At 33.8% G+C, this 12,311-nt stretch overlaps 1 protein-coding gene across 1 annotated transcript; it reads right to left on the bottom strand.

Moving 5' to 3' along the window:
- Positions 1-201: 201 nt before the first annotated feature.
- LOC132069503 (uncharacterized) lies at positions 202-1,617 on the bottom strand. Its single transcript, XM_059462841.1, has one exon. The coding sequence runs from the start codon at positions 1,240-1,242 to the stop codon at positions 523-525; it is 720 nt and encodes a 239-aa protein (XP_059318824.1). The 5' UTR covers positions 1,243-1,617; the 3' UTR covers positions 202-522.
- Between the last annotated feature and the right edge of the window lie 10,694 nt (positions 1,618-12,311).

Genomic DNA, 12,311 nt, shown 5'->3' with positions numbered 1-12,311 from the left:
TAGAAATTCTGAGTAATTGTTGATTAGTAAATTGCAACACTGACATAGTCCCACCTTTAAAAATAACTCAAGAGAGCAATAAACTGATTGACTAAAGTTATTGTTAATAAAAAAGCAGGGATGACTTGAGCAAAAGCTCTCTGTTATGTTATCTTCATCCTTTTGTCCCTTGAATGTTGTAGCAAATCTAAAGTCAGAACAGAACAATCTAATGATCATCTACCTAGCTCTACTAACTTTAGCACTTAACTGGTTCTTCTTTTACTTCCCAGAAATTACAAGATGAATATGAAAAGTGAATCTGGTCTAGCTTGCATACATGCAATTTGCAGTTTGCCATCTACATTTTTCTTGTATTTTATCTTAATTCATAGACAATTACCAAAAAACACTGATGAAACATGACTTGATAATATATGCACATTGAGGATACTGAAACAGAACACAGTAAAACAGATACGAGTACGAAAGATGAACCACCACAAAAAAAAAAAAAAAAAAAAAAAAGCAGTGCTCTAGGCTCTAATCTAAAGAAAATAAGGCATCTTTGTAGGAGGAAGCGTTTCTACTACTCGAAAGACTCCACGAATCGGAAAATCCAACGGAGTTGACTGAGGAGGAGGAGGAGTTGGTTCCACTTTTGCCGCATTTGGCCACAGTTCTCACACTCTCAATCAACTCTTGTGTGGCTGTCTCCTGTGACAAAATCTCCAATAGTTGTTCTGGACTTATGACCAATTTCACTTTCCAAAAGCCGCCGTTCTTCTTCTTCTTGCTCTGCCTCTGACTTCGGCTATTGCTATTGCTGTTGTTGTATCGATACAGTGCTTCAGTGTAAGACCTTTTTAGTAATCCTTGGCTATCGAATGACATTCTATAAGGCGCAACCACTAGATTTTGGACTTGTGGAGGAAGTGGCACGCTGTTTGATCTTACATGTCCTATTTCTATCTTGGTCATAACATTATAATCAATATCCTTATCAGTACTAATAATATTGCTACTTTGTTCTTGGTTGAGCGGCAGTAGATAATATGACTGTCCTGCTACTAGCAATTCCTGTGATGGCAGTGGTTTCCAAAAAAGATCATGGCTTTTAAAAATACCGTGTCCCGGAAATTCTTCAGTGATGAACTCCACTGAAATGGGAGCAACGAACTCCATGATTCCACCAGTGGATGTTACCACTTTCACCATATCTTCATTTCCATCTCCAACTCCTCCTAACAAGCAATTTCCCATTTCTATTAACTGATTTTCTTGGCGGAATTAAATTGTTTGGTTCTAGTTAATAAAAAGGGAGGTAATGGAATATATTGGGACCTTTGATATTGATAGTCTTGTGTCGTCGGTGGAATTCTTCTTTTTGAGCTTTTCTTGATCCCAGCGCAACAGCTAATTAAAAAAAGAAAAAGAAGAAAAGCACATAAAGAAGAAGAAAGAAATATTATTATGATCGCCTAGGCGCATAGCATGGTTATAACTAAAATAAAATGTACAAATTTGTGTATGTGTATGAAAAGTGTGGTATGCTTCAGGGTTTAATGGGGGCCCAGAGTGCATTATCTCCATGTTTTCAGAGGCAAATTCACAGTCAAATATTAGCAACTAGATAGTATTCAGAGTTGCCTTTCACTTTTTCTCTTTAGAGAAGGAAAATAAAAATGGGACAAACTCTTCTTTTTCTAATTTATTAAAGTGAAAGTGGTAATTGAAATATTCCCCACAAAGGAAAGACATTCTTTCACTAGTCCAAATTCCCGCATTTCCGCGCGCACCATTCATCCCTAAAACTCTCGAACCACTTTCTTCCTTCCACCTCTTTTAGTTTTTAAGTTTACTATTTAGTCATGGAAACTTATGTATAGCTTTATATTTGAGTCTCAGAAAAGATGTTTAGTTATAAACCTCATTTAATAAAAAAGACAGTTGCAGTAAATTGACGACAAACATAAATATAATCCGTCCCTTCCCATCCTGTCTCCTAACTCAAGATATCGATAGCTCCGAAAACTAATACTTATAACTTATAATAGACGAGCCCATTATTAATATACATACGGACTCTTTTGTGTATTAAGTTCCTTGGGACGTGCTCATACAGACATGTTGTATGCTTGTATTGTTGTCCAAGATAGAGTGGACCGTTTTGAGGAATATAATAGTTAATATTTCTTCAATTTTAAATTGAGACATAGTTGATCGATCTTAGATTCAATCAAGATTTGCTCAACATATCGTATCTTTTACGGAGCATGTTTCACACGGTTAGCTGAACTAAGAATGTCAGGCGAAAGAGAGACTCATGTGAACTAAGAATAGACAGCCTGTATAGCAACTGTGGAACGCAAACCTTTCTGTTCTCATTAGATCTCGATGGGCCCATATTTGAAATCTTGAATCATTTGCTTTAGCCCAAAGGCAGAAGGCCCACATGTTTTGGCGAACTTCGGGTTGTGCAATCAAATCCAACATCATTTGGTACTCGCACAAAGAACACCACATTGGCACTTCGATTAGCCCAATGAGGGTTCTGTATCTTAAATATACATACTATAGTATAATGACCCTATGTGAAGAATTTTCACACTATCAGATATAATTTAACTTGTTGCAACAAGATGCTTACTTTTCTTCTTCGTTTCTAGCGGTGGGTAAAGGTGTTGAATGTTGATCTTCAAATGACCTTAAGGTACAATGTTATTTAGTAGCCATATTAGCAATCTACTATTAACTACCATATTTCATTTGATGTTACTATGTTTATAAGCAAACTTCACTAGCTTTGTTGAAATCACTAGTCATAAATTAGAAGTAGACAGGCATTGTGCATTTTTTGCAGCCTCAAAGTGTCTTGACATATTTTAAAGAGGTATTTAATTAAGATGGATGTTCTTTCTTTAACAAAGCAACAATCCATTTTTAGGTGTCAGCTATCTAGTTTTCAAAGAGCATCTTCTCTCATTTCAATCTGCTATTGCAGTTGGTCCCTGAAGCTGTAAAATCATCATCTTCACTGATTAATGATTCACTAATAATTGCAAAAGAAAGGGAACTTTTCTCTAAAGCCGCTTTAAATATGAAATTAGGGGCAATTAAGAAGAAAGCAATCTAATCAAACAGTAATAAAGATGTGGAAAGCTACGCAAAAGGAACAAAAACAATTTACATGAGATTACAAGTGACATGTAAAAAGCATGTTCTATTTACAATTAGTACAATTTTTAGAGCTGTCTTTTAAAAAGGCTTATAACCTGAAGTAATACGTTCTTTGTTGGACTGGGAAGGAAATTATTGTCTAGATGCGAGAAATTCAGGATACTTATCAATTTAACTACTAACTATTTTTTTCAAATCATTTTGGAGTAAATATCAGCACTGATGTAAGAAAAGAACATAAAGTAGGTCAATTTCATGTTTCATATCGAGGAATTGTGATTCTACACACACACACACACAAAACATGTTATCCAAGATAAAAGCCGACAAATATTCACTTCTTGATGGTTCCCCTTGCTTTATTTTAGATACCACATGTTTTGTGCATTTCTGTGTTGGGACTTTTGGAAGAATTTGAGTATTCAAGATCCTTTTAAACCATTTTGAAACTTTCTACATATGATTTGTATAAAAAATGATGTGGAATATGTGTCATGATTATATTTGTATAAAAAATTTTGTGGAATAATTGTCTCCTTATAATGATATGATTTTGGGTAATATTCACCTCATGACCTGTCTTTTAGAGTTGAATTAGGCTAAAGTTCATTTCTTATTACAAGCCATGCCACAAATTCCAAACTTTAATACGCGGTCGTTTGGTCCGTTAAATTATTGATGGGAATTTTCTCCAAAGAAAAAATAAAAGCTAATCAGCATTGTAAAGGAAAGAAAGAGGGATAAACTAACTCTAGAGAAAAAATAAGCAAAATATTTGATAAAGAGAAGAAGAAACCATTTAAATCTATAGCGTGAAATAGATATTGTGCGTCCGTCCAAAGTAAGTACTGTACGAGAAACATTTAAAATCAGGTATATTGGTGTTTGTCCGGTAGCAATTTCCTAACTCGTGTTTGGCTAAGAAAAATGAAAATAAGTTGCCAAATAGTGGGGAGTAGTTGTTCTCCAGAAGTTGGTTGGCAATTCTTGATATTAATATATTATGTTGCTTGTCATGCAAACCTCAAAAAAAAAAAAAAAAAAAAAAAAATTAATTTCCTCATGGGCGTCTTTTTTCTGTACCTGAAGGTGTTGTCATGACACGTAATGTGATAAAAACTTTAAATCCACGAATTAAGTACGTCATCAAGTTGTAAGTTAATCTTTTTAAAATACTAATCATCCAATTAGCTAGCATGGGTATGGGTGAATAGTAAAAACTAAATGCCGAAGTCTAACAACTAACCAACTACAACTATCACTACTGTTGGTCTAGTTATCAATTAACGGTGTTAGATTCTTTTTTAAAAAAAAAAAAAATTAAGAGGTAATGAGTAATAAAAGAAGGGAGGTGGTTGCGTCGTCAATTTGTTAAGGGGTCCAAATGAGAATGATTAAAGGAAGGAATAGAGAATAATGAGCATCATTAGAACTAAGACTGAGTACTTTCCTCCTAACGGAATTTTATGTTAGTGCTGTTATTATCTTCTGGTTAGACCATCGGTTGTGTTGCCTTACGAATGATCATGTTCAAGACAAATACTGTGCACTATAATCATCAATTCTATCTCCTACTTTAATATCTCATTCCCCTGCTTGTCCAAAAAAAAGTGTTTGGTGCCATTTTATATTGTACTTTCTTTAATGAAGATACATATATATGACACATTGAATTTTCTTCCTCAAATAGGAGTTATTAAGAGAATCAAAACGTGATGAGGGAGCGAGCTACTGTATTATTTCCATGCATACATTTAATTTGTGCGATTGATGAGCTTATGGGTGTGAGGGGAGGGTTAAACTGAATTTGGACATGGATTGAGTTAATAAATAAGCAAGTCATTAATCAGTTCAAAGATTACTTGGGCTAATATTCTGATAAGGTTCTCATGGGTCAATTAGGCTACATACCAGTCAAATTTTTGGATGAGCTAAACTGAGCAAGTTAAAATGAGCTAAGTTAATAAATGAGTGAATTATTAACTCGCCCAATTACACATGTCACGTTTTCATAGGCTAATTTTATCACCTCGCTCTTTGGAAGCTAATACTTGGTACTTGGATAAAAGGAACAAAACAAGGTGAAAAAGTGTGGGAGGAAATTAAAAGTTACGTAGTAGAAAAAATGGATTCTTGATGGGATATTATGTGTTATGACAAAAGTGAATTAGAAAGTCAAAACAGAAGAGAAAGATGAGGTAAAACATCAATTCAAATGACAACAACCTCAAACCAGCATTGCCCTGGAAAATTAACCTGTTTTAACGCCATGGTAGTTGTAATGAATATTACTGATCGCATAGTCCTTTTTTCTCCCTCCGTTTCAGTTACGTGTTTGACTTGGGATCTCATTTCTTCCTTCTATTTGGCAAAAATCTCATTTTTTCCTTCCGTTCTGTTTTAGTTTGTTTTGAAAAAAGTATTGCAACATTTCTACTACTGAATTTTCAATTTCAACATTCTCATGTACATTTAATGACACTCCTTATCAAAATGAAGTGACATGCATAAAATTAAAACGAGATAATAATAAAAAACACACTTGAAATATCACTTTTTTGCGAGTTTCCTACCTGAACTATCACCAACTATTTATCAAGACATACCTTGAAGCTGACTAGAACAAGTGTTTGAAAACAATCGCCAAAGCGCATGACAACTTAATTTGCCCATAAAATTTCGTACACATAGCAGCTGACTCATTAATTTCAAGGCATGTTTGATCAATATTTGTTGATATTTTAGGTAGGATACGCAAACATTTGATAGTTTAGGTAGGAAACTCGCAAGAAAAATGATACTTCAGGTGTTTTTTACCATTATCTTTTAATTTTTCAATTAATTCCTTTAATTATACACATGGAGTGCCATTTGACACCATTTTTAAACAGAAAAAGAGAGTGTACACCGTCACCATCAGATACTAATTGAGATGTATTTTGATAAATAGTTGGTGAAAGTTCAGGTAGGAAATGCAAACACTTGATACTTCAGGTAAGAAACTCGCCAAAAAGTGACACTTCAAGCGTGCTTTTAACCATTATCCCTTATTTTTAGTAAATTATCTTTGTATGTAAATATTCCATCTCTGCAGCATGACTATCGATCTTCTTCTTCTTCATCCCATATTGGCCGGTTAAATTTTTGTATACATTCCTGTACAACCTATTGTGACGGTAACTCATGCGTTTTTTATTAATTGTATTTACCAAAGTATTAGTTAATTGTGTACTGCATATGCTGGAGTTTTAGAGCATGCGAAATTCTTTCTTTAACGTGTTGTGATTGAAAACTGGAACTTCATCTGGGTAGAATGCGTATATAAAGGACAAAAAACTTTAGTATAACTTTCAGAGTCTTAAGATAATAATCAGTAAATCTGATTCATCTTGAGATATAAGATAACCTCTATACAAATGAGTTAGGTCTCTATTTATGTATAGGATTGTGATGCGTTTCGACGACCATAATTGGAAACTGACTTTAGCTATTTAAAAATTCACATTTGTTGTTAAGTTTTCAGTGAAAATAATTTAAAGAAAGGCATTGCGTCCACTTCATCGAATATGATATGTTTAGTTGAATGTGAGCTAATTAGGAGAAAGATAGACTTTTGCGCCTGTTATCTATCTTAACTGGTTTGGAGGGTCCATAGGCTTCTCGTGTTTCCTCATTATACTGACAGGACTTAAAGAGAATTTGCATGATGCCTAATTTATTCTAAACGACAATCATCATTTGGTACGATAATTTCGACTACATTTGCTTTTATGAATACATGTTTCCAGTTTATATTGGATTATTTAATTAGAAACCAAAACTCATGCATTTTGTTTTCTTTTACAAATCGATATTATTCGAATTTGGGCGCATGTGTAACAATCGCATCCTTGTCTGAGAGTACTCGTTTGCTCTTGCTTGATGGACATAATAACTCCAGAGTAATATTACAGCGCGAAGAGAACGAAGACGAATCAAATGATTACATCTTCATGAAAATGACAAATGAAAAATAATACATATGATTCTAGAATAATGAACTTGTTGCAATTCTGAGAATTGAAAAGACTAACAACCTTAAATCTTAATTTGTATGTAGCAATATATTAAAGAAAGCATTCCCTTTGCTTACGTCGCTAATAGAGTCTACGCTATTCGTACTGTCTGCCTCATCAAGTCAATGAGAAATTATCACTTCAATAAATAAATAGTTTGATTTATGGGAAAAGGGTCAAAAATACCCCTCTACTTTGGAAAAAGGGCTAAAAATATCCTCTAAACTTATTTTGGGTCAAAAATACCCCTCCCATCCTTAAAGTTTTCAAATATCACCCCCGTTGACGGAATTATCTCAAAATAACCTAAATATTTTGAAAGCCATCAAGTATTCGACCCAACTACATAATAACCCATAAAAATCCCCTTATTCCCCAATACGTAAGTTTGAAGTTTGAGGAATAGGATCTTATGGGTTATTATTTAGTTGGGTCGGGCTTAAATGATGGAACGGGATTTCGCTATTTTTGATAATGGCCAAGACAGTGATATTTGAAAACTTTAAAATTTTTGACCCAAAATAGGATATTTTTAACCCTTTTTCCAAAGTAGAGGGGTATTTTTGACCCTTTCCCTTGATTTATTATACGGGAATAGAAAAGAGCAAAAATATTGCCCCTTAACTACGAAAAATAAGAGAACTTCGCCCTTCATTTGAATTTGTTTTGAAATATGTTTTTATCATTGATCGGCTCAAATTTGCCCCTCAACTACGGAAAAGTAGAATAAATATGCCCCTCCGTTTAAATTTAGTCCAAATATGCCTTTATTAAGCGAGGATATTATATTGGGAAAAGGTCAAAATACACTCTCTTTTGGAAAAATGGTCTCCTCCGTCTTATTTTGGGTCAAAAATACCCCTCTCGTCGCTAAAGTTTTCAAATATAAATTGTATCTTGCCTTTGTTTAAATCCATTTTAAACGAACTGACTAAATAATAACACATAAGATCCCTTTATTCTCCCATTTCAAACTTCAAACCTACGTATTGGGAATAAGGGATTTTACGTTATTATTTAAAGGGCGGGTTTAAATGATGGAGTCGGGTTTCAAAAATGATTTCGATTTTATAATTTCCCACAAGACGTATATTTGAAAACTTTATGATTTTGAGGGATTTTTGACCCAAAATAAAAGCTTTTCGATGATATTTTAGCCCTTTTTCCAAAGTAGAGGGGTATTTTTGACCCTTTTCCCTATTATATTTTATACCTCTCGGAACGGAAGTGGACAAAAAGAATATAATTCCTGAATAAAAGGTACTACATATTTAGAAGCAACAGTGCAACACTACGTACAAGGACTACTAAACTAAGCATCATTCGTATGTATAATCGGATAAAATTAGCTCGCTTATTTTTTTTATTATACATGGGTGAAGGAGATTAATTATAAAATGGGAACCAAATCCTCTCACCAGCAAGATAAAAGTTCACATATTCCTAGCCTGCCTATTAAGATATATTATACTACTACTTTCTAAATCGGTTGGACACAAGGGATCATATTATATCACATCCCCTGCTTCTTGTCGTCCATATTCTGGAGGTTTCGCAAAATGAGCCTGGACAAGAATGACGCACATATTGAGTACAGTACTATATTCCTCTATGTAAAGAAATGAAATGATTTTTATGTAGCTTGCAGTTCATCCATTCAGGGGTCATTTGTACTTTTGTCCCTATTTTGTGTTGGCCTTTAATTTTTGGCCCTCATAAACAAACAATGTTTAGCGGGACATTAGTTTATATTTTAAGGGCAAACAATGCAATTTCTTCTCCATTCAGTGAGGCCAGTTAGAATGATTTCCGGGCATAACCCAACCCATCAAGGGTCCATTTTACTAGCCTCAGAACCCCGTCGGAACTTATGAAGTGGGCTAGATATGTTACGTATGCGAGCAAAATCCCACATGATAGCTAAAAAGAAAAAAAGATACATGTAAGGTGGCATAATAATATTCTTAAAAATAGTAGCTTTTTGGTAAAAACCATGTGAGCTGAGCTCAAAATGAACAATATTACACCATAATAAAAGTATTTTTGGGTTTTTTTAACCAAACAATATATATATATATGACCTATTGTATGGAGAATATATGGTCGTAGATGAAATGATTCAGTGTTTTTTTTTTTTTTGTGTGTGGTACGCCAATGATGGAAAATGCAAACAGTTAAAGAAAGTAAAAGAGTGTATGCATTATCCCTCTCTATAACTCTTGCATCATGGCTAATTTCTTCGACATGAAAGCGCAATGCCTCCGAACCCATCTATTATCCCCTCAACTCTCTCGCCGTCTTGTCGTTAGTGTTAGTTGCACGAGTAAAATGAGTGATGGAGAGTGAGATATTCTTGGGATAGTGGTTGTTTCGAGGGAGCTTTTCTTCAGATTTTAAGGTCGAAGGTCATTGTTTCTTGATGCAGGGACCCCACTCAGAGAATTTGGAAGCCCCCTTGCCCCATTCTAAACAACTAGGACCCTCAAATATAATTCTATTGGTGTTATAACATAATAAAACTAGAAGAAGAATATTGTAGAGAAAGAGAGAAGAGAGGAAAATTAGCATTATTTCTCCGAGGGGACAAAAATACGATGAAGAGAGAATCGCTCTATTTATAAGGGAAAAGTAGTCATTTGTCCCAGCCCACAAACCCTAACTTTTCTTCTAAAGATAGACATCCACAATAATAAATAAATAATATTTATATTACTTTTTAGATATATGTTTGATAGATAATGTGCCTACTGGGTCCTTACTTGTAAAAAACTGGCTTTAAAAAAGCTACGTGAAGGAAAAAAAGAATACACATTTCTAATAATACGCATTTTGACCGCCTCATTAAAAACCTTGTAAGGAAAACCCTGTGGGACACAACCTTTTCCTTGCCAAAGGAAAAAGAGTACAACGTGTATTATCTCCCCCCGATGAGAACATCAATCTAAAACTTGAATCTTCACAATCCAATCTTGCGGAGATCGTGTGTGAAGAAATCAACCATATTATCACTTGAACGAATTTGTTTTGACGTTGATATCATCATCCTTTTGGAGATCGTGTGTGAAGAACAACTTTGGTGAAATATGCTTTGTTCTATCTCCTTTTATGAATCCTCCCTTTAGTTGGGCTTATGTATCTTTGCATCTTGATCATGATAGAGTTGCGTCGGCGTATAATATTGTTGAAATCACTCCAAGTGCATTCCTGATTTGCTTTATAGACATATGTTATCTTTATATGATTTGACTATCATGTAGAACAACATCGTATGAATGTATCAATTGCATAAAGATATGGAACTTCAGGACCAAAGAGGCAAGTTTCTCATTTCAACTTCTTCTACAGAGCAATCCTCACTTTTGAAACTTCTTCAAGACTTAGATAATATTCAAGTAATCAATGTATCATCGACGTAATGATAATGGATCTCGTGTGTACCCTCAAGTCAAAAGAATACTCATTATGATAAACTCGCATTCACCTTGCTTGATTTAATCCATATAAGAATAAAGAACAAATTTTTAGAACTTGTATATGCTTCAGGCATTTAAAATTCTATAAAAAAAAATTCAGTATAATTTTTGTCAAGTGACAATATCCATTAAAATTTAAATGTGTGACATTTTATGTTGTCTAGACTGCAGGTTCAATAAGCTTTACGCTTACCAAGAAGTGTTATTTCACTTGGTATTTATCTATGTCAACACGTTTTAACATACGTAAAATTCAGATACTCATAATCTTTACAATATTGCGCGCTATATTGTATCAAAGATGTCATCGACGATATATCATTTGTATCAGTTCACAATGCGACATAACTTATTGAGATCTCATCACTTTCATTATTTTTGCGTACCTAAACCTCTCATGAGGTTTTGTGAAGTGTTATGTCGTAAGCTCTTTAAGAGCATAGTGCCTCCTTATTATGACCATTTTGATCATTTGCTTCTCTCCCTTTTCAAGGATTATTGTGTTTGGAACCGATTGGTCTACAACAACCAAGTATGTTGTACACTCTGTCCTTCAGGGACATTAATTTTAGTAGGAGCATTTTGCAGTTGAAATATGATATTAGTTTTGGGTCAGCAAATGTTTCTAGCATTTGACTTGAATTATCTTTAAATGAGGATCATACTAATGATAATTTACGAACATATTTCATAGTAGGTTATTCTCCCCCTTATGTTAGAAAAAATAACACATATCCCATCTTTTTTGGGGGAATCCATCTTGTGCATCATGGTAGATTAATTAATCATATACCACATAAAAATTGTTAGATGGAAATATCTGGTTCCTGACCCTGAACCAATTGTGAGGGGATAATTTATCATAATTTATTGGTCTGAAGTATATAAGTGTTGTTGTATGTAATATATCATATTTCAAATCAACACATGAAGCTTTGTTCTCATAAGCAATGGTTTAGCTATTTATCGGAGGCATTCAGCACCAAACCAGCTTGGATATAAACCAGCATTAACAAGATGAATAATCTCGATTGCATAATCTGAAAATTGTGCTCTCAACTCAATTATTTTGAGCAAGTAACTTTGCCTATGTCAACCTGTGGGTTGATAGTAAACACACATGTGATCATCTTGCTCCAGTACGTCTATTTAAGACATCACATAATTAAAGAGCTGACCCTATATTCATCTTTTATATTTTTTCAGAATTTAGGGAATTCAATCCCAATATTAGCCAGTATAATCAACTTATCATGAGAATAAGCAATAAAAATAAATTCTTGATGAATCTTCTAGTTTTTCAATATATGTCAAATACTCAATTTGCACATCATATTTGAATCGAGATGACCAAATCGTTCATGCTGACTAATAAAATTAATTCTACTAGTAAACTTCTGGTTTACTATGACATGAATTGTTTTTGTACCAATAAACTTTTAGTTTATTGTGACATGTGATTTCATCATGTTTATATTTGTGTAGTACAATTTGGAGAATAAAGAGGGTAACCATTCACATACATATTTCTTACCCACTATGATTTTGAAGATATTTAATCCTAAATCATTTATAGCTTGAAAGATGATAGCCATTTATTTTAGTAAACTCTAAAGTTTACTAC

This window comes from Lycium ferocissimum, chromosome 9 (genome assembly GCF_029784015.1).
Source record: "Lycium ferocissimum isolate CSIRO_LF1 chromosome 9, AGI_CSIRO_Lferr_CH_V1, whole genome shotgun sequence".
Lineage (NCBI taxonomy): Eukaryota > Viridiplantae > Streptophyta > Magnoliopsida > Solanales > Solanaceae > Lycium > Lycium ferocissimum.
The sequence above is the reverse complement of the archived record's forward strand: the minus strand, read 5'-3'. Positions and strand labels throughout refer to the sequence as shown.

Excerpts from the sequence above, each read along its gene's own strand:
- LOC132069503 (XM_059462841.1), bottom strand. The coding sequence starts at position 1,242 with ATGGGAAATTGCTTGTTAGGAGGAGTTGGAGATGGAAATGAAGATATG.